Source organism: Barbus barbus, assembly GCF_936440315.1.
Source record: "Barbus barbus genome assembly, chromosome: 9".
In the NCBI taxonomy this organism is placed as follows: domain Eukaryota; kingdom Metazoa; phylum Chordata; class Actinopteri; order Cypriniformes; family Cyprinidae; genus Barbus; species Barbus barbus.
This window is the reverse complement of record NC_136737.1, coordinates 13,721,610-13,745,809: the sequence shown is the minus strand read 5'-3', so window position 1 is coordinate 13,745,809 and position 24,200 is coordinate 13,721,610. Positions and strand designations below refer to the sequence as shown.

The 24,200-nt window shown below is 36.6% G+C and overlaps 1 protein-coding gene across 2 annotated transcripts in view; it reads right to left on the bottom strand.

Moving 5' to 3' along the window:
* Positions 1–18,738, bottom strand: part of LOC306874813 (guanine nucleotide-binding protein subunit alpha-11-like) — a 30,683-nt gene extending 11,945 nt beyond the window's left edge. Inside the window, exon 1 of one of the 2 annotated variants that reach the window (XM_079425078.1) lies at positions 17,811–18,738. In XM_079425078.1, coding sequence (XP_079281204.1) covers positions 17,811–17,946 — 136 coding nt within the window. In that variant the 5' untranslated portion in view covers positions 17,947–18,738. The remainder of the gene's footprint in view (positions 1–17,810) is intronic. The other variant, XM_079425077.1, reaches the window with a different exon arrangement.
* Between the last annotated feature and the right edge of the window lie 5,462 nt (positions 18,739–24,200).

The following is a 24,200-nucleotide window of genomic DNA, read 5'->3' as shown; positions in this document are numbered from 1 at the left end:
ACACATTCCCATTGTTTCACTGTTACTTGCTTAAATGGCGGATTTGTGTCTACCTTTGAGTGCAGGTGAGGACACATTCGAGCTGCATTCGGTGCAGCTGGAGCTGGAGGCCGTGGAGAAGCAGATCCGCGACCTGGTGGAGAAGCAGGCCCAGCTGAGAGAGCGGAGAGCCGTGCTGGAAACATCCCGGGCTAACGCTCACAAGTCCGGGGTAAGTATACAGCATGCTGCTAACACTCCCACCACCTCTACTCCGTGTGTGTCTCTGCACAGGCCCTGTGCACCCAGGATGCGATCTTCCCAGATGTCCTTCACTCCGGTGCCGGGACGCCACGGACCCTGAGTGCACCAGCAGCAGAAGACGCGAGCTAGGGCCCGGGCGACGACCTCTCCCCCTCCGCCGCCTCCAGTCTTCGAGATCTCCACCCGGAACCGCTTCGCTCCCCTCCGCGAGACGCAACGCGACACTGTGATCGTCGGAGACTCCATAGTCCGGCACGTCCGTGCTACGTTAGCTGAAGGTAAAGTGCACACTCACGGTTTCCCCAGTGCTCGTGGTCTCGATGTTTCTGCGCAGATACCCGTGATCCTGAAGGGCGACGAGAGCATCGGTGCTGTCGTGCTGCACACGGGGGTTAACGACACCAAGCTGCGGCAGACGGAGACACTGAAGAGGGACTTCAGGAGCCTGATCGAGACTGTACGCAGCACATCGCCCGCAACGACGATCATCGTGTCAGGACCGTTTCCCACGTATCGACGAGGACACGAAAGGTTCAGTAGACTTTTTGCTTTAAACGAATGGTTATTGTCATGGTGTAAAGAACAGAAACTGCTCTTTGTTAATAATTGGAATATTTTCTGGGAGCGTCCTAGGCTTTTAGGCTTCCTAGACTGATGGCCTGCACCCCAGCAGAGTCGGAGCGGAACTCCTGTCGGACAACATCTCCAGGACGCTACGCTCAAATAACTACTATGATGACTTTTGTTCTACCCACTTAAATCATAGAAGTACTTGCGTTGCCCAATCTATACAGACTCTGTCTGTTCCCCGAATAGCGAGGTCAAAATATAAAATTAATGCAGGATCTAGAAAAAATCTGAACGTGATTAAACCAGAAAAATGCAAAATAAATTAAAATATATTTTTAAAGCTTGGGCTCCTAAATATTAGATCACTCGCACCCAAAGCAGTTATTGTAAATTAAATGATCACAGATAATAATTTTGATGTACTCTGCTTGACTGAAACCTGGCTTAAACTAAATGAATATTTTGGTCTAAATGAGTCTATTCCCCCAAGCTACTGTTATAAACATGAGCCCGTCAGACTGGTTGTGGCGGCGGTGTGGCAACAATATATAGTGATATTCTCAGTGTTACTCAGAAAACAGGATACAGGAGGTTTAACTCATTCGAAATACTTCTGCTTAATGTTACACTGCTAGATATGCAAAATAAATCTCTCCTGTCTCTTGCTCTGGCTACTGTGTATAGACCGCCAGGGCCATATACAGATTTCCTAAAAGAATTTGCAGATTTCCTCTCAGATCTGTTGGTTAATGTTGATAAAGTAATTGTCAGAGATTTTAACATTCACGTTGATAATACAAATGATGCGTTAGGACTTGCGCTTACTGACCTAATAAACTCTTTTGGAGTCAAGCAAAACGTCAACGGGCCCACTCATCGTTTTAATCATACGCTAGATTTAATTATATCGCATGGACTTGATCTTACCGATATAGATATCGTACCTCAAAGTGATGATGTTACTGATCATTTCCTTGTATCGTGCATGCTGCGTATTACTGATATTAGTTATATGGCTCCGCGTTATCGTCCGGGCAGAACTATTGTTCCAGCCACCAAAGACAGATTCACAAATAACCTGCCTGATTTATCTCAACTGCTCTGTATACCCATAAATACACATGAACTAGACGAAATAACTAGCAACATGGGCACTATCTTCTCTAATACACTAGAAGCTGTTGCCCCCCTCAAATTGAAAAAGGTTAGAGAAAAACATACTGCGCCATGGTACAACAGTTATACCCATTCTCTCAAGAAAGAAACTCGTAATCTTGAGCGCAAATGGAGAAAAACTAACTTGGAAGTTTTTAGAATTGCATGGAAAAACAGTATGTCCAGCTATAGACAGGCTCTAAAAGCTGCCAGGGTAGAGCATAGCCGCAAACTCATAGATAACCAAAACAATCCAAGGTTCTTATTTAGCACAGTGGCTAGATTAACAAATAAACAGACACCACCCAATCTAAATATTCCCCTCACAGTTTAATAGTAATGGCTTTATGAATTTCTTTACTGATAAAATAGATAACATCAGAAATACAATATCAAATGTAGATTCTACTGCGTCTAGTATTTCAGCTTCATTGCACCCAAAGAAAAACTGCAGTGCTTTACAACTATAGGACAGGAAGAGCTAAATAAACTTATCAGTGCATCTAAACCAACAACGTTTATTAGATCCTGTACCCACTAAACTACTGAAAGAGTTGTTACCTGTAGCAGAAGAACCGCTTCTCAATATTATTAACTCATCGTTATCTTTAGGTCACGTCCCAAAACCATTCAAGCTGGCGGTTATTAAGCCTCTTATTAAGAAACCACAACTAGATTCTAATGAACTGGCAAATTACAGACCCATTTCAAATCTTCCGTTTATGTCTAAAATTTTTGAAAAAGTTGTGTCTGCTCAATTGTGTTCCTACTTGCAAAAAAAATGATCTCTATGAAGAATTTCAGTCAGGTTTCAGGCCTCACCATAGCACAAAAACTGCACTTGTTAAAATTACAAATGACTTGCTTCTTGCTTCAGACCAAGGCTACATCTCATTGCTAGTATTACTTGATCTTAGTGCTGCATTCGACACTATAGACCATGACACTCATAGATTGATTACAAAACTATACTGGTATTCAAGGGCAGGCTTTAAGATGGTTTAGATCTTATCCGTCCGATCGCTACCACTTTGTTCATTTAAATGGGGAGTCATCTCAATTATCACCAGTAAAGTATGGACAGGGTTTATACAGATATTCTTTAATTGAATTTACTACCTTTTTACTACCTATTTTACTACCATCAAAATATTTTTACTACCAGCACGGCTTCAAACTTCAACTGTAGCAGTGTAAAGTGTTAACTAAAGTGACAAGTAAAGACATGAAATATCTTTCCAAAATGAATTAACATTTTATTATATAATTTAATGAGGTAATAATAACTTAATTTCAACATATTTTATTATATAATTTAATGAGGTAATTATAACTTAATTTCAACACTGGGAGGGAGAGCGATAGAGAACCAGGTGTATGTGAGTGTGCACGTGTGTTAGGGCAAGTGAGTGAGCTACATTCAAGTAAGAGGGAACTCTACCATAGGACTGGGATTAATCAAGATGTCACAACAGGCCTTGGTCCATAGGTTTTACTCAATATGTCAAAGAGTAACAATTACATAAAAATTAGAAGACAGACTGGACCTTTAGAATGAACAGCTACACAATGTGTAATAATAAAGTGCAATTTTACACTATAATAACAGTTTTCATTAACAAACAAATAACTTCAACACTGGACACAAGCACTGTCCAACACCGAGAGAGAAAAAGAGAGATCGAGAGAGAGCATAAACAATTAATTGAATTAACAACAAACATAAAAGTTGCTAAGGCAGGATCACAAGTGCCTCAGCTGTGCGGCCTTTTCTTCGATCAATTTTTCCACTTGGAGAAGTTCTGCTTTTTTGTCCTTGTGCCTTCTTCGAAGAGAGTTGGATTTTGTGATGAGCTCAGCCATCTTTGTTCCTGCCTTTCCCTCAGCCATCTCTGCACACTTGTCGGCTTCATTCTCAAGTGAATGGCACACACTACCGAGTGCTGAAACATTTGCTCATCTGTCTGGTACTTTTGGAGAAAGGGGTTGAAACTTCTTGCAATGGAGAGGAAGAATTGGAGCTTTGGGATTAAGAGTGGATCCCCCTGTGCTGCCAGGATGGCGTCATAAGAGGCCGTGTTTGGTTTTTGAACCTTCTTATCCTCTGCAGCATTGATGTACTTCTGAATCATAGGCCAAATTTCCAGGACTCTCTCGGCAACTGGCACATTTTCTACCCATCTGTGGCCACAGAAAGAGAGGGGAAAGCAGGACGACCCAGTGGTGATGGTGTAGTCCTCTCTGCGGGCAGGAACGTTGTGAAAGAGGAAATGGAGCGCACGCAGGAGCTTGTCAATTTGCCAGGCTGTAAAGCCTGCTTTCATGGCATTGTGGAGAGTGTGAAGTCCACAGCTCCCAACTGTCAGGACTTGAGCACCTCCATACAGCTCGGTATGCTCCTTTTGAAGGAGATCGAGGAGCTTGAAGTTTACGTTGGGGCCATCCATTCCCACAGAGAGGAGCCGCCTCATGTTGAGCTGAGCAACACATTCCTGTGAATTATCACACAGAAGAAAGTTTGTTTAAATAACATTTATTGATTAAGTAAACCACATTCAATATACAGACAGACAGTAAAACTGTATACAGTATGCTTCAAATTAAACATTTAGCTTTATTATCCTAATGTAAAACGTAAGTAAGATGTTGAAATACATTTGAAAGAGATAGATATTATGCTTATGTCAAGGACTGCTTTGCCAAAGCATAAGTTAGGCTATAACACTTTTTAATTACCGTATATACATTTTTCCAACATTGTGTTACAGAATTCAGAAGTAGGCTAAATGAATAAAATGATCAAATCCATGAAACTGTTCAAATGCAAACAATGTCCCCTGGCCAGTGTTGGGCAAGCTACTTGGAAAAATGTATTAAGCTAATCTATAAGTTACTCTCCATCAATCACTAAATGAAAGCTACCCACCAAACGAAATATAGCAAATGTAGCAAGCTAAGCTACAATAAAATGACAAAAGTACATCACTTAACTACATCAAAGCTACTTTATTAAAACATTGAACTAATTTCACTCCAAGCCATGGCTATCTAGTGATCAATAAAACTGTAAGACAAACTAATAGGCAAAAATGTCAAGATAGATTATTAAACTGTTCTCACTGCTTTAACTGCTACAAAACCATGGCAACACAAAACAAAAAAAACATCCTCACATAGCTAATTACAAAAACGGGAAGAGTGTATATTGTAGAAGAGCCACACTTGTGTTTGCATGTATACTTCATTTAGGGCACATTGGGAGGACACTTTGTATAAGATCACTAACGTTAACATGGTTCAACCCACAGGAGCAAAATTAAGACCTGCTCCAAACAGTAGCAGCCTGGTAAAAAAAAAAAAGACAAATGACGTTGAAAGTGAATTTAAGGAAAGAGTTTTCCTGAAGTTTGATAAGATTCACTATATGAACTCGCACTTCTCTCCCCCTGCTTTCTCACTGCTGCCTCCTGTGCACGCTCCCCAGCTACCCCGCAGCAGCGTCTGTCATCACCATGGTTACGGCTTCAGCCTTAGAGCACAGCAGAAACTCCGCTGGGAAATGTAGCTTCTGTGAATGCTACCATGTTACTTAATCAGTAAAATAGTTTCACTACTGAAAAGCTACTTGGTGTAGAAGATAGCAACGCTACTGAGAAATGTAGGTAAACTAGTAACGGCGCCATTTCGAATGCCGCTACTGCCCAACACTGCCCCTAACCAATAAGTATATAAAAATAAACTTACTTTGATGTGCTGCAACAGATCCTCAGCTCTTCCATGTCCCAGAAATTGTGAGCCAAAATACCTCGAGCGGACACAGCCATCCTCCAAAAAACGAATGTGTATGTCCATTTGTTTTTTCTTTGACGATTCATTCAGACTCTCATCAAACATAAGTACGTATGGTCCGGCATGATTTATAGCCTCAACCAGTTGCCTCTTAAAATAGGGGGCGATGCCAAATTTGATCATGTAGCTGGTCTTATCTTTGGCCAAAGCGAACGATTTGGCGATTTGGGAATCTGGGAACATCATGCTAAACAGCTCTCCTATGCCATCATTGGACTTGAACGAGTGGTGTTTCACTGCCAAGTCTAAACACCATAGTACTTCAGCCTGTAGCGTAGCGGTGGTGGTGCAGATCGTCTGTATGCTGGTGGTAGGATTACTGGCAGTGGATTGCGAGGAGCGAGCAGGCAAGGTTGAGGGAGCAGTGGAGGTTGATGGCGTCGATGTAGCCGTTGGTCCAGCGCAAAACAGCGACAGCGGTAGCTGGGTGTTACGTCCCCGCATCCTGGCTTGGTGGCTAGTGGACTCCCTGTGGGAATTAACCGCCTTCACCCCCATCCAGGTAATATTTATAGTTTTCTTGCAAACGTTGCAAAAAGCTTCTCGGTTGTTTCCAACTACTGGCCTAAGCCAGTCTTTAAACCGAGCGTCCTCCAACCAGAGGTCCGAAAACTTGCACTTCCCCATATTTTGGTAAACTCGCGCAGAGCAGCGGTTTACCGCCAAACTAAGGTACCAGCTTGAACCGCTCTAGGCGCGCGGCGCCCAACGTACACGTCACGTGAAATTTACTACCTCGTCAGATGACGCTTACTACTTTTTACTGGCCTTAATTTGGCATAATTGAATTTACTACCTTTTACAACCCCGCGGCAACCCTGATGGAGTACCACAAGGATATGTCCTAGGTCCTCTGCTATTTTCAATATACATGTTGCCCCTTCGTAATATTATTAGAAAATACGGGATTAGTTTTCCTTGTTATGCTGATGATACTCAACTATATATCTCAACAAGACCAGATGAAACTTCTCAACTATCTATCTAAGCTAACAGATTGTGTAAAAAATGTAAAAGATTGGATGACCAATAATTTCCTCCTATTAAATTCAGATAAGACAGAGATATTACTTATTGGACCAAAAAAAACAGTACACAGAATCTCTTGGATTACAATTTGCAACTAGATGGATGCACTGTCACATCCTCTAAAGTCAAAAATCTGGGTGTTATATTAGACAGCAACTTGTCCTTTGAAAATCATATTTCCCATGTTACAAAAACAGCATTCTTCCATCTTAGAAACATTGCCAAGCTTCGAAACATGCTACCCGTTTCTGATGCAGAAAAGCTAGTTCATGCATTCATGACCTCTAGACTGGACTATTGTAATGCACTGCTAGGTGGTTGTCCTGCATCTTCAATAAACAAGCTACAGATGCAGGACTAGAAATGCAGCGGCTAGAGTTCTTACCAGGTCAAGAAAATATGATCATATTACCCCAATTTTACAGTCTCTGCATTGGCTACCTATTAAGTTCCGTATCATTTACAAAATATTATTACTTGCCTATAAGGCCCTAAATGGTTTAGCTCCTGCGTACCTAACTCGTCTTCTACCACGCTACAATCCAACCCGCTCCCTAAGGTCGCAAAACTCTGGACTTTTGGTCCAATAAAGGAGGTAGAGCTTCCCGTGGTATCTAGGAATTACAGAAGCTTCAATCTGGATCCAACCCTTAAATGATCTGAGATGACCGAACACCTGAGAAAAGATAATGCCAACCCCTCAGAGAACACCAATGCTCAGACAACATACAGAATTACCAAATTTTGCCATAAGTAAATATATTAAGGTTCTGCAATATATAAATATATTGTGGAAACTTAATTTCCTGTAGAGCTGCTTTGTATCGTAAAAAGCGCTATACAAATAAACTTAAAGTATGTGCTTTGCTATTATGAAAAATTCTATATAAACCTGGAAATTAAAATATCCCAGCTTGAATACTAAAATCGCAACCATTTATTCAATCACTAATTAAATTAAAAATCTTTCAGGCAGCACTACAAACTACAACAATAAAATGTATTATTATTATACACTGGATTTAAATGATAATGTGATAAACAAAACTAAGATTACTAAACACTTTTTTAAGAGAGCATTTAATAGGCCAAATATTTAATAAAACAATATATAAGAAATTCACATTTAATTGGTTTATTATGTATTAGTCTTCATTAGCCTTGTGTTAAACTTTTAAATATTTTCTACAAAAATAAAAAACTAAAATATATTACATGTACACAAATTTCATATCAATATTATTTAAAAAATAAAAATAAAAGACAACACCATAGAACAGGTAAAATTCAATACTAATTTTTACTATACTATTATTATTATTAAGATTACTAGACAACACTGCTATCGTCATTTAATGGGCCAAAATATTAATTAAAAAAAACTACATATGATAACTTATTACATATTAATCCTTACTGTTCTTATTTTGACCATTTTTTGTACAGTTGTTCTGCACTTAAAATTGATGGTGAATTTTTTTTACTTTGTAATTAAGAATGTTTGTATTATTTACAACTTTGACAAATAATTTTTTACAGTTTTGTGCTGAAAAGCAGCACACTGTAATTTGTGACAGGTGCCAAAATGTACCAAAAAAACAAAGATATTGTAAAGCAGTAAATTGAGTACTTTTTAATTTTGTTTACAAAAACCCTATATTGAAATAAAGGTTTAGAAACCTTAAACGGAGAAGCCTTTTGCTTTTCTTAAAGGAGGGGGATACAAACGTATATACACGTTCAAGCTCAGGATCTAATCGTGCCATTAACCATATTAACGTTATGTAAACGAATGCAGCAGCACTTTAAAGAAGAAATCCTATAAAGCAGTGTCTCTCTGTGCATTTCTTAGGTCCTGACGACTCAAGCCAGTAAAAATGTTTAAGCCATTGCCAAAGTTCAACAATACGACTTCCCTGGAAACTTGGGAGGTCTTGGACCGGCAGGGGGAAAAACAAGTCGAGTAACTGTTACGGTTTTCAAAATTTATCCCGTTCTTGACAATACAGTGTCAACAGTTGGGAAAGTCGTGCTTGGATTGGTATGATAACCAGTCGCACAGGTTTAATCTTGGCATATGTATGATTCCAGTATTGACATCCTTGACAACTGCCATTTATTTAAAAAAAAAAAAAAGAGACTAATTCAAAAAAGAACGTAGGCCTATAAATGGCAAATGGCTACATAAGAACCCACCTTTCAGGTAAGGAAACCAATGTTTTTTTTGTGAATTTGTAATTGAAAACGCCACAATCATTTGTGCTTTATCAAATTTCATGAGACACAAAAACAAGCTATTTTAAATTAGTCTCAATTACTAGGCATTAGAAATCTTCTCTAGAAGTCATGGCCAAGTGTTTCGTACGTTGAGCTCATACGGGAGATGCAGGTTCGAATTCCCATCGTTTTCCTGTCCCATCTCTCCCTGAGCTGTGTCATGGCTAGTTTTAACTCCAACAGCTGGATTGTCAAGCTCCAGTCTCTCTGCTCGCTGTCTTCCTCTCTGTCTGTCTCTCTCTCTCTGTAATGCCGGTGGTTTGCTGACAGGGGAAACCCAATAAACAGCCTGGTTGCATAACCGCTGCTCTCCTGGCTCCTTCGGCTTGCCAAATAGCTGCACCTCCCTGCAGCTTTACAACAATTGCGCCACAGAAAGCGAACCAGAACTGTTTGAACATTACTGGAGCACCTTGATATCAGGTTTTCCTCCATATTAGGTCATTTTGTGGGAATCAAACACACAAATGTTTGATTAATGACAATATAAAGGCCTTAAGAGGAAACTGGAGACCTGGTAGTGAAACAAATGCGTGCACAATACAAATAGCGGGACTAATTTAACAGTGTACTGAAATTGCTGTTTGCAACCTGATTTTATTTCTGTAATCGGATGCATTTAAGCAAAATGGGACAGGCAATAAGAGGAAGAAACAAAATAAATTCCCTAATTTTATCAATAAGGAGTTGACATGATGACAGGCTGTTACATACCAAAATAGCACCAGACCAAGTCAGAATTTGCTCAAAACAATACCTAGAAAGCCATTAGCCAACTGGCATTAGCTGGAAGAAAATACCTAAATAAACAGCAATAACATTTCACAATATAACTTTTTACTAAATTTTTATCATTTTTAGCAAAAGAAACTAGGCCTACTTTACAGAACCCCAAGCTTTTGAACACTAGTGTAGATTTGCATAATAATAGGCCTACATGATAAATGTTTAGGCTATATAAATGGATAATATTAGTTCCCAAGCAAATAAGCTCGTTTCCAGAGGTAGAAAATTAAGAAAAAAAAACTTTAGAATAGGGTAAACTGATGAATCCCATTGATATGTACTGAAGTAAATGCGGTCCAATTTGATTTCATGAAAGCAAACTAGAGCTAGTTTTACGAAACTACACATGACGTGTCGAGGTCAAACATCAAGGCCCAACTATAGTCTCTTTATTGGGGAAAAACAGCAGCAGGTCTGGATCCATCCTATATTCATGTCTGTGAGCTTACAGTGCAGCAAAGTGGGTTGCCATGGCAACATTTTTACAGCATTTAGCGCACAGCAACGATTCAAAGAGGAGCCATACATTAGCGAGCCCTGCTCTTCTTTCACCATCAAATGTGTGAATCCTCCAACGGAAACCAAACAAAATGCCAAGCAGGAAATGGCAAATTGGTAAAAGATCATTTCTGCGTTTCAGTCATACCATGTTGCTGTGTGCTGCACAATCACACAAGCATGATTTTCCTCATGCATCAACAGAAAACAAGGAGAGAAACAGATGCTCACTGTCACTGTTAGGAGTCCTTTAAAACCATTTCGGCCAAATATATTTGGTTGTGGAAATGTCAGTGCATCACTACTATATATCAAAATATACTGCCCTCGTAATCAGCAATCACAGTTCTATCTATACATCAGCACCAACCATTTAAAAATATAAAGAACAGCTGCACATTTGGTATAATATTAAACACTTCAAATCTTTTTTTCCATTTCAACCTGTTTTCTAAAACTTGCACAACCATCCGATTATGCTTCAGAATTTATGTTGGTTCAATCAAAAGTTCCAGCTCTACATAACCGGTTTCCCCTGCTGGTGTAAAATGGCGGATACCCACAGAAAATCAGCTCACATCAGCTAATACACCCATGCCGGGATACAAGTGTGTGTGTGGGTGCTTGCCAAACACACATACTGGAGAACCGGAAGCGAGGGTAAGACAAAGCTTCCCTATTAACAGATGTAACATTTGAATCTTGCACTGAAACTACAGTCTGAAACTTTTTTACAGCATATTTAGCAGTGAAAGTCACTAAAGTCCAGCAAAAGCATACAAACATGCACATAGACCTAAACTCCAAATAAATAAAAATGTTAAAATAAATAAATATTAAAATAAAAACATTAAATAAAATAAATAAGAACAAACAATAGAAAGTACAAATGTGAAAAAAAACGTAAAAAATATTTATTAAATAAAATAACAGTTAAAAAAATAAATAGAAAAACAAAATAGATCAATAAAAGGTAAAACCACAATTATAAAATCAGATAAAATAATGAAACAGCAGTAATAAAATAGCGCTGTCAAACAATTAAATCGCAATTAATCGCATCCAAAATAAAAGTTTTTGTTTACATAAAATATGTATGTGTACTGTGTATATTTATTATGCATATATAAATACACACTAAATATTTTGAAAATATTTCCATGTATATATTTATATTCTATATAAATATATTTAACAAACATACATTTTTCATAAATGTATACATGCATGTGTTTGTATTTATATATACACATAAAATACGTGCACTGTGAATATTTATTATGTAAACAAAAACTTTTATTTTGGATGCGATTAATCGTTTAGTAGTGACAGCACTACAATAAAAAGATAAAACAGAATCAAAAGAAAATTACAAAATGTAAGAAAATTTTAAAATATAAACAAAAAACAAAATAGAAAGTTCTAATGTGAAATAAAACAATGTAATAGAAAAGAATAAAATTTAAAATATTAAAATAACATTAAATAAAACAACAGTAAAAAGAAAGATATAGAAAGACGCAATTAAAATACTATGAAATAAAGAACTAGCAATAAAAAGATCAAATAGAATAAAATAATAATAAAAAAAAAAAATACAAAAAAGAAAATAAAAAATAAGCAATGAAACAAAAATAAAAATACACAAATAGCACTGAGGAAGTTTTAAAATAAACCCGTCTACTTCTACTTTGCAAGACTCAACCTAATACCGGAACACTGTTAAACACAAACACTACAGTCTACAGTCTCTGCAACTCCAGCTCACTTTTTTTGAACATGGAAATCATGAGGTGTGTATTAACGGGGTATTTGCATGGTTTTAAACTCGCATGTAAATCCTAAAGCCTTATCGTTATGCGGTTGCAAATGCTAACCCAGCGTTTCATAAACACCACCACATTGGACAGATTGCTTCTCTTGAGTGAGGAGCAGAGTTTGAAATCGGCTACAGCACTTTGTCCACACTTTCGAGAGCAATTCATCGTGAGTGGGCCGAGTAATACTTCAAATTCAGCTTCCATGCAGTTTGTACAGAGAAACTGAAGGACACAGAGACTTCACTAGTGATAAAGTGAAACGAAAACAGGCCATATGTTGGTTGCATGAGAACAGTGTCAGCTTTGTTCTAGGTGTGTCCAAAAAAAACAAACATTCTGTACAATCTTTATGAGTCATCGAGCTCCTCCGCAACACTCAGGTGTTATAGACTCTATACTCTGGCGCGCTTTTGACTCAGCTAGGTAAATATTGGCTAGAGCTGACCGTGTGGTGTAACAAGAAACCTGGAAGTCCGTATTGTCATTCAGACGTACCCGCGCCAGAAACGAGTTGCGTAGTAGCACGTTTTCATGAATAAGGTATTCAAGTGAGTGACGGACAAGATCCTTTTCCTTGCTTTCTCTCTGGATCTCTGCATCCGGATCATGTGACACAGCAACAGCGTGCATTCATGTGTGCAGCAGAAGTGTGGGCTGAAAATGAAGAGTGGTTGCCCTCGGCTCAAGTCCCCCCAGCAGAGAACGCCAACACACACGCAAGCTTCTCTCTACCTCAATCGCCCTGTATCTTCAGTTCCTCAACCAGAGAACAAAACGCAGCTTATACACTTGTCAAAATGATACAAATCAATGAATGAAAATAGCTGACAAGGAATGCAAAATTGGTTTGTTGAGTCTGTGCTCACATTTTTCAACGTTTGTAGGGATGCACAATACATTGGTATTATATCGGTTATCAGTCGATATTACATATTGCATATTTAATTATACATGCAGATTTCAGCCTTTTTTTATACCGTACATGATTGTTGCGACACCAAAATGTACTAATGTTAATATCAGTTAAAACATAGTAATTATAGGCCAAGATGTCAACATCTGTTCATCCCAATTTATATTTATAAAATTTCTACAAACTATGTAAAACATACTTTTATTTTATTAAAAGGTGATATATTAAAAAATAAATTTGTTGGGTATGTGCATAAATGATATATCGGTCACATATTACAGATTTAAAACAAAACATTGGGTAACACTTTAGTATAGGGACCAATTCTCACTATTAACTAGTTGCTTATTAGCATGCCTATTATTAACATATTGACTGTTTATTAGTCATCATAAAGCACATATTCTGCATCCCAAATCCTACCCAATACCTAAACTTAACTAATAGTATTAGCTATTAATAGGCAGCAAATTAGGAGTTTGAGGCAAAAGTGATAGTTAATCGTTTTTGTTGACCAGACATTTTTCTAATCCGCCAAAATTATTGAACAGAATTTGTTTAAATCGGCTCATCCTTCTTTATATCTTAGCCTATATTTAATTTTTTTTATAATTTTTGCATACAATGCAGGTTAGATTTTCAATTCACTTTACCAAAAAAAAAAGAAAAAAAAAAAAAAAAAGTTAAGCAACAAAATTATTTGTTAAAGTTAAAGTTAGTCGTGAAGAAACAGTTCTTCCATATTTTGAAGTACATTCAAGTGTAGCTGATTATCGAAACATTAAAACTACTAAAACTAACTAAAATTAGTTACCATTATTGCTATACTATTAATGGGATAGTTCACCCAAAAAATGAAAATTTTTCCATTATTTATTCACCCTCATGTCACCCTACATGTCTACAGTAATATAAAATTTGCTATGAATAATCCTACATTTCTGCCACAATACCAGTTACCGTTACTACAGTAAATCCAATGCATGCAATTTGTGGATTCAAATGCAACTCTATTGTTGCACAATGCTCCTCTTATTTTCCGCATCAATGTTGTTGAGAATGTTAACGCCGTTTCATCTGCCTTTAAACTAGTTTAAATCACTGTAAAATTTGTGGTTTGCATCGGAAACCTCTGCTCCAAACGCAAACGCTTCTCACATCGCTGATTAGTTGTTGCATGAACGAGACCTGTCAGCAAGAAAACGCATTTGTTCTGAGTCTTTAGACACAGCTAATAAAGATCTGTGCAACGTGCTTCAAACGAGTCGAGCTTTTCCCTTTTTAGTGCGTTTAGGAATTCTTTTGTGCGTGAAAGAAATGGCAGTCCATATGATGCTTTCACCTTATGTCACATTGTGAAACTGCATCTTTCGTAAATTATGTTTGGCGGGCCACATTTAACATTTTAACAGACGAGCTGTGGGCAATTTGGAATTCATTCACGGGCCACGTTTGGCCTGCGGGCCGGACATTGGAGACCCTTGCCTTCTATGGAAGTCAATGAGGATCAACAACTGTTGGGTTCTTCAAAATATCTTTTGTGTTCAACATAAGACAGAAACTTACACAAGGTTTGGAACGACATGAGGGTGAGTAAATGACAATTTTCGTTTTTGGAAATGCTACCAGTTGTTGGGAGATTGATGAAATATATAGAGGTTTCCAATGGAATATTTTGACAAAACAATTACAAAAATAATTGACTGAAAATATAAATATGGAATTCTAGTAAAAACAGAAAGCAATATAATCAGCAAAACATGTTAAAATAGTGGGAATACAGAAGATAAACACCTTCTAGAGGTTGAACAAACATCGAACCTCAAATAAATGTTGAGGATCACAGGAGGCTCCATGTCAGGAAAGATAGTCACGCTAACAAGTTAATCAAATATACAGAGTGAGGGCAAAGGTTTCAAATAAGACATATCATGCTTATTTAACCAAGCTTTAAAAATCCGGTTCAACCAGACATCCAAAACAATAGTTTTTCTTGGAATAACCTTGGGGGATGAAGTCAAAGTGTTTGAGAACTTCTGTAGAACACAAAGGAAAAAAAAGACATTATAAACCTCAAAAATGACCGGAATTACAAGAATAAACACAGGATTTCTGCAGGTTTTTACGATGGCAATTTTAAGACTTTAGGACCTTTTTAAGACCAAATAAAGATTTAAAGAATAAACTCTTTATTCTATTCTATTTATAGGGAACGCAATACATAAAATACATTTTTTAAAGGTAAATGTCTAGGGAGCAAACAAAGTTGTTTTAGAAACACTTCCAACCTATTCTCCTTTATTTTTTTATTCATTTTACAAAAAGAATATAGAAATAACTTTTACTGCACCTTCTGATCACCCAGCAAAAAAAAAGGGATATTCTTCAGTATTTTTGGCTCGTTTTCCAGTACAAATATCAAAAGATTCTTAAATCAAGATGTGATTATTTGAGAAGCAAAATGAGATAAGCCAAGTTTCTGTGAAACTGATCGAAATTAAGTGAGTTTGTGTCAATGGGCTCATGAACTTATAAACTCACTTTATTTTGTTCATTTTCTCAGAAAACAAGATTTCATTTGTTCACTTTGCATCTTTGCAAGCAAATGTACCTTAATTTAAGGATGTTTCGTCATTTGTATTGGAAAACAGGTAAAAAATATACACATTTATACACTGCCGTGACTATGAATTTAAGGCTTTCTTCTCACATTTAAGATCTTCTTAAGGCCTTAATTTGTGGAAATAAGACTTTATAAGTCCTTCCCAAGACCTGCAGAAGCACATTAACAAAACACATATGTTGCTCTTTGAGAATGTGGCCTTGTAAGCCCTGACCGGTGACAACTTCCTCTCAGCTTTCAGACGGAGCGGTCGAGAGTTTACTGAGCTAGAAGCAGAAGGTTAACAGCGCTGGTTGGTCATGCAAGGCCCTCTTCCTCCACGGAAGCGTATCTTATTGCCGTCTTTCCTCTGTGAATCTGGGCACAAAGGCTGGTTGTGTTGCACGAGCTTTCTAAGGACATGCGTTCTGTGAAGCGCTTTTATGGGTCAGCCTACACTACACAACAAGGCCCCGTGACCGTGTCTGTTCATCTACGCAATTTGAGGATCCCGTTTTTTAACAGCAACTTGCCGTTTTTACCATTTTGAGAACAGGATTGGCTTGTAAAACCACAACCTGGTTAGAACAGGTTTCATTCTCGACGTTGGCTCTTCACGGTCTCACCATGCCTGCCAAGGATCAGTAAAAGAAACGCAACTAGAGAAGATAAAATCTGGACCTTATTTGACTTCCCCAGTCATAAACTGGGATGCAAACACTGTCCTAAATAGATTTTGCAACCCGAGTTCCAAATTAAGCCTCTGATCTAATTATTTTCATAGCATTGCATCTCTCCGATCTGAGAACAATGTAAGGACGCGTGTTATGAAACGCTTTACGCTACTGAAATATTCAGATATAATCTCTTAGGCTTAAATTGCTGACAATCTAGCTTTGCTTACAGCCACAAATGAGCTAATGGCTCAGACACCAAAACGAAAGCAAAGAGCAGCCTAAAGATCCGATCAAGAGGCGAATGTACTGCAACTCAAACACTCTTTTAAACACTTACTAATGTTCATTGCTAATAAATTAACATGGAGACTGTCAGTAACAGTTTAATGGGTGGAAAAACCCCACTGCATTTGTATAGTCTCATACCCTTGTCCAAAAAAAAAAATTAAAAATTAAAATAAATAAAAAAAAGTGTATATATATATATATATATATATATATATATATATATATATATATATATATATATATATCCTTATAGTTCCCTTACCTATTGACCAATGATTTTCCATGACTTTTCCAGTCATCTGATTATTAGATATTATTTGATTATTATATAAATAATTTTAAAAAATTATGCTAAATAAAGTCAAATTTTTTAAATATTCACAATATTTTCCACATTTAACAAAACAAACAAAAAAACCCATTTACAATACGTTTGAAATATTTGAAAAATTGTAAAAATATTCCCCACGTAACCAGGCAAAAATAGGAAGAAAAAAAAAGTATACAAATCCAAAAACATAATACAGATAACAAATTGACATGATTTTTAAAAAATATTTTAAAGCATTTCAGTTATTACCCCCACATATAATATTTATATATATATATATAATTTTAAAACTATGTGACCAAGAAAAAATCTTTTTGAATATATTTTAATTTTCAAATAATATTTCTTCCCTTATAACAGAGCAAAATCACATTCATTATATAATTTTAAATATATTCTTAAATATTTAAAGAACAAATGTATTCACTATGTATTTCCACGACCGTGGGAACGCAGGATCCCATTAGAACTGGGTCTACATTAAGTCCCATATCCCATCAGCATTCTTTTAAGGATATTTGACATGTGGACATGTTATGGAATATCCAACAATCCTAAAAACACAATGCAGATCAACACGTGCATGCATTACATAAAGTGAAATCATGCAGACGAATGAAACAAGTAGTGAAAGCAACGCTTCTATTTCGACTTCAACAGCATGTCAGCATCATTATGCATTAGATCTAGAAAGAATTATGCATTTATGTCAAACCTCATGCATCTTCTGGCCATAATTGACGGTCACAGCAGCTGTCAGCGATGCACTTACCCAGTAAGAGGAGTTTAAGCTCTCGTCTCGCATCTCGTTTGTCTCTCCGGAGCTGCTTGTCGATCTCAGCGTTGATTCTTTTGGACTCCTTCGCCTCTTCACTCATGCAACAGGCCATCATGGACTCCAGAGTCATCACCACAGCGTTTGGCGATCCCAAACCTGATCTGACACACTTCTACGGCCCGCTTCCCTTTGAACCGCGTCGAAAGAGGAACAGGATGGATTTGGGGGAATGTTGTTTAAAAATGCAGGATGCCTTCAGGTCGACGTAACGTTAAATCGATTAAGCAAAAGAGACCCCAGCCTGCTCATACAAACGCATCCATCAAGCAAGGCCAAAGACTGGATGAGATTGGAGGCCAGATGTGAATCTAAAAATCTCCCCTGCTATCAGACCCACTCGAGCCCTGTTTTTAGTATTTGTAATGACTACCAACCAGAGTCCCGGAGGGACACACTAGCCTGCCACGACATCCGTGCTGTCCTTTGCTGTCTCGCTAAGCTAACCGCCCCAGTGCCCAGACTCACCGCAACACTGTCCATCAGCTGCCCGGATCTCTAGCTAACACACGGCGACAGGTGGCAGAAGACAGCCATATGCACTTTTAGAGACGCTGCGTGTGTATCTAACACTGACTACAGTGCAAACATTTGATTTTGAGTATCCAAAAGCCGAAAAGTTAATTAGCTACGCGCACTAACTAGCTTAATTGGGTGGGCTAAGCTGCTAGCTAGCCGGAATCTTTATTTACACTCCACGCGCTGATTTCACCGCTCATTTCTTTGCATCCGATTAGGGTGCAAGAATATTTAAAGCCGAAAAATTGGCGAGGGAAAATGACACAGGTGTGGGCTCCTAAAAAAAAAAATCGACAGCGTGAAAAAAATTCCAGATGATCGCACCGTCCAGTCCGGTGTGAGTCGCACACAAACATGGAGCTGCGACAGCTGGAAAATGGAGTGTGAGTGACAGAGCGCCGAGCCAATCGGAGGAAGAAGCGCATGTGGGGGCGGGGCCAGGAATGAGGCAAGGTTGGTGGAGGAGAGGCTATGGAGCTCGCGGGGCGTGTCTCGCCACAAACCCTGCTATTCGACTGAATGGACAACGCCCATTCCCAGTCAAACATATCTGGAGAAGTTCTGTGCTCGCCATATTTTCATAAAACACCTTTAATAGTTTCATATTATATATAAAATCACATATATTCACATTCAAAGGTTTATTACTAAAGTCATTCAGAGACAAGTGGTGCGTCTGTTTCGTTTATAGTTGAAGTGACTTCTGAGAGGTGTTTTTATCATGAAACTGTAAGTGCAGATTTGCAGGTGATTCCTAGCTCTTTATCGACACCGTGTGGAAATTGCTTGTTAGAAAAGGGTCACAATTTGTTATAATACCTGAAGCTATTTTAAAGTTATTATAGAACAGATCCTGTTGTTGCTAGTTTTCAGCACTTCAATACTAGGCCTAACTGCAGTGTTAGGAATGAAGTTGTCATTCATTTTCTTTTCATTTATATGATACAGTTGTTACTAATAAAATTAAAATTAAAAAAGTATATAAATGCTACTAGTAACACGTTCTACTCCAGTAAAGATGAAAATGAAAATATGAACTGATTTGGACAAAAGTTGTGAAAATATGTATAGACACATAAAGGGATAATTCACCCAAAAATGAAAATTATGTCATTAATTACTCATCCTCATGTCATTCCAACCCCATAAGACCTTCATTCATCTTCGGAAAATAAATTAAGATTTTTGATGAAATCCGAGAGCTTCTAACCCTAAATAGAGAGCAACACAACTGACCCATTCATGCACGCATGTGTCGTGTTACTCTCATGAACGCGTGGCAAAGACTGACACGGAAGAGAGGAAATTGTTGAATAAAGTCGTTATTTTCATTTTCTTTGTGCACAAAAATATACTTGTAGCTTCATAAAATTACGGTTGAACCACTGATGTCACATGGACTATTAATAATTTTGTGTTTTACGGAAAAAGAAAAATTACACAAGTTTGGAACAAGATGAAGATAAAAAAAATTTTTGGAGAATTTTTGATAAAGAGCATACACCCAGATACATTCCGTGTGGGTGTAATGATAAACTAATTACACCATTTCTAACAAAATATTTATTTTACTATAAGGCCACATTCACACCAAGGATAATAACTATGACTTAAAGGAGTAGTTGACCCAAAAATAAAAATTCTGTCATTTATTACTCACCCTCATGTCGTTCCAAACCCGTGAGGCCTTCGCTTATCTTCAGAACACAAATTAAGATATTTTTGCTGAAATCTGAGAGCTTTCTGACCCTCCATAGACAGCAACACAACTGACACATTCAAGGCCCAGAAAGATAGGAAGGATATCATTAAAATAGTCCATGTGACATCAGTGGTTTAATTATTTTTATGAAGCTACGGCTTCATACACGTGTCATGCTACTCTCGTAAATGTATGCTGAAGACTGACACAGAAGAGAAGAAATCGTTGAATATAGTCATTATTTTCATTTTCTTTATGCACAAAAATATTCTTGTAGCTTCATAAAATTACAGTTGAACCACTGATGTCACATGGACTATTTTAACAATGTCCTTACTACCTTTCTGGGCCTTGAACGTGTCAGTTGTGTTGCTGTCTATGCGACTGACGTTATGAAATGAGTTTGAAGTAAAAACGTGGTATTTTCATGTTCTTTCAGATGGAGCAGCATTAATTACACAGAGCCGTAGTTCACGGAGAAGCTACGCAAACAGCTGTCCTTATCGCGAGCGATTTCTTTGATTTCATATTTTTTTTAAATAAATGGTTTCTATTCAAATATATTTAAAAAATGTAATATATTCTTGTCATCAAAGCTGATTTTTTAAATTAGTCCAGTCTTCAGTGTCACCTGATCCTTTAGAAATCATTCTAATATTCTGATTTGCTGCTAAAAAAAAAAAAAAACTATTATTATTATTATTTTTCAGGTTTTCTTGAATAGAAAGTTCAGAAGAACAGCATTTATCTGAAATATAAATATTTTGTAACATTATAAATGTCTTTATCTTCACTTTTGATCAATTTAAACCATCCTTGTTAAATAAAAGTAGTAAACCCCCCCCCCCCCCCCCCCCCCCCCGAATGTTATAGTTTATAATGTTATAAAATCTTTGTATTTCAGATAAATCTTTGGATCTTTCTATTCATCAAAGAATCCTGAAAAAATGTACTCAAGTGTTTTAAATATTTATGATGATAATAATAATAAATATTGGAATGATTTCTGAAGGATCAAATAGAAAGCTGTTATTTTAAATAGTAAAAATATTTCACAGTATTACTGCTTTTGCTGTATTTCGGATCAAGTAAATGCAGGCTTGGTGAGCAGAACAGAATTCTTTAAAAACATCAAAAATCTAACTGTTCAAAAACTCTTGACTGTTAGTGTAATTACTTGTTTTTGCTTTTCAGTATGTGTATGTTTTGCCATGATACAAAGTGCCCAGGGAACTGTGGTGATGCCCTTTTTTCAGCTAGTTCATCCTTGCAATTTGTACTTTTAAAAAGAAAATGTTCAACAATTAAAAATAATATTATCAGAACTAATGCTCATGAGTTATTGTGATTTTTATGGAGTTGGGGTGGTAAAAATCATGGATTACAGTAATACTGTAATTGAAAATACAGTAAAGCCATTATTATACGGTAAACGCAATTACAGTAATAATACTGTAACCATTATTACAGTAACTTACTGCCATCCAGCTGCCAGTAAGTTACTGTAAAATTTACAGCAATCTTTTTATAGTGTATGCAGTTCAGTTATTAATTTTAATTGCTGAAATACAATTCTTAAAGTAAAATAAAAATGAGTGGTTGTAACACATTTACTTTGGTGAATATTTAAAGTCTACTTTAAACAGTTTTTGCCTAGGCACAAGCCTTATCATCATCTTGACTACTAAACATTTTCTTTTATTTGCAACATTATTGCCTAAGGAAAAAAAGGATACAGTTTAAGCTAAATTTTCTACGACATTTTGTGACCACATCCCGCAATAGCAGCGTTATAAGCAATAATGACCACTAATGGGAACCTGCTTATAATGAATTTTTCAGCTAAATTTAGAAAGTAAAATAAAAACCATGCATACTAAACCAATAGCCACTGTAAAACATAATTTTTTTTTGTCAACAGAAAATGTTATTAATAAACTGACAAACAAATGTGACAACCAGACCCAATTTATAAAACAACTTTCCTTTGTGACAACTAGCCCCTTCTCCCCTAAGTAACCTGATGAATCAACACAAACAGATACTAAACACTATGAGCAGATAAAAAAAAAAACAATACTTGCCGATTTTAAAAAAGTGCCAGTCACTTTAACCCATAAGAACCCGGAGCAATTTATCCTCATAGGAAAATTATGGGGCATATAAAACAGACCAAATGATGACCACTTATAACATGTTTCTGCAGTTGTTTTTGAAATACAACCCCTGTAAGATCTACAAGATCTGTAATATTACATACAGTATATGATACATTGGGCATTTATGATACATTTTTCATGTTACAAATATGTTACATTGGGCATTTATTTCTCAATTTAAAAAAATACATTTTATAATTTTTTTTTTGCTAAATAACAGTTTCTGTTTATTTGCTTTTCCACAACATATATCAAAATGATTACTTTTCTGGGAAGATAAAACAAAAACCTTTTTCGGAAGTAATACCGTTTTTGCATTTTATTTGCTTTGTCACAGCATATTTCAAAACCACATAACTGTGAGCATTAAATTTTACAACTCTTTTGTAACATATCAAAATTCTACCTTTTCAGGTGTATGGTTTAACCAGAAATATATATATATATATATTTTTTTTTTTTCACAGCTTGAAAATGTGTCAACTGAATAAAAAAAAATAAGTACCTCACACTGGAGGTCAACATGTTAAACATGCATGTAGATTTGTTCAAATATGCTTTGAAATGAGCAGCAAAACACACATGCACTGCCCTCCAAAAGTTTGGAAACACCCCTGGCAAAGTGTGGTTTTGGACGATATCAGCATAAATCCTTATCAATGACCCCAAGCACACTTCCAAGCTGTGCAAATCCTATTTGGAGAGGAAACAGTCAGCTGGCATCATGTTTGTCATGGAATGGCCTCCCCAATCACCCGACCTCAACCCAATTGAGCTACTATGGGAAGAACTGGACCGTGATGTCCGTAAGAAGTGTCCAACCAGTGTGAATCATCTTTGGGCAATCCTTCAGCAGGCTTGGAGTAATATATGCAGAGCTGTAATAGCCGCTAATGGTAGATATTTTGATGAATCGAAAATTTAAGTTTTTCTATGTATAAACTGTTTATGTAATAAAATATGTTTTCGTAGTTTGTGTTGTCCCTTATCAGTGCAAAATTATCACAAATTAAAAAAGATTCATGCCAATATTGTCCAAAACCAAAACTTTTCTAGGGCGTTTCCAAACTTTTGGAGGGCAGTGTACTTTTATAAAGTTAATAGCCCGATGTGACGTCACCTCAATATCTTTGTAACTTGTTTTATATCAATTTGTTCAAGAAATGTATTGAAATCAGGTTAAGAGTAATCTAGGATATGTTATTAAAATATTATAATTGTTGCATGGGTTGAAACATACACTGTAAAACAAATTATACAAATTATAAAAATTATTCTGGCAACCACAGATGCCAAAATTATTTAGTAAAAACTACAGAAAAACTGTAAACACATTTACAGAACAAAACTGTAGAATTTACAGTATAAGACTGTAATTTACAAACAAGGACATTTGAATGTAAACAACACACACTGCTATTAAAATATGTTTTGTACCTTTAACATGCTGACAACCACCATAATAATGCAGGTGGTAAAAGAGAAAGCCACATGAAAAATTAAAGCTCATCACAAGTAGCTTCGCCACAAATAGAAGTATATACTAATATATAGAAGGTGCACAGAGTCATTCATGCAAACACAAAACACCATCATGGTAACACACATGCTACTTAAATAACGCAATAAACTTTCATTAAACAACAGAAGGTGTATCATAAAACAAAAACTATTAAAAAACATGATTATTTAAACAAAATACTTTCAAATTTGGAGTGTCACACAGGGAATTCTGGGAATATCAGTTTACAGTTTTTGACTGTAAATTATACATTGATTTGTTATTTTTACTTCTAAAAACTGTACAATTAACAGCATTTTACTGTAAAATTACATGAAATGTCTGGTTAGATCTTTTACAGTTTTTCTCTGTATATAGTACAGGAACTTACTGTTAACCTATTAACATTTTACCAAATTATACAGTTAAAATTACACTTATTTTTT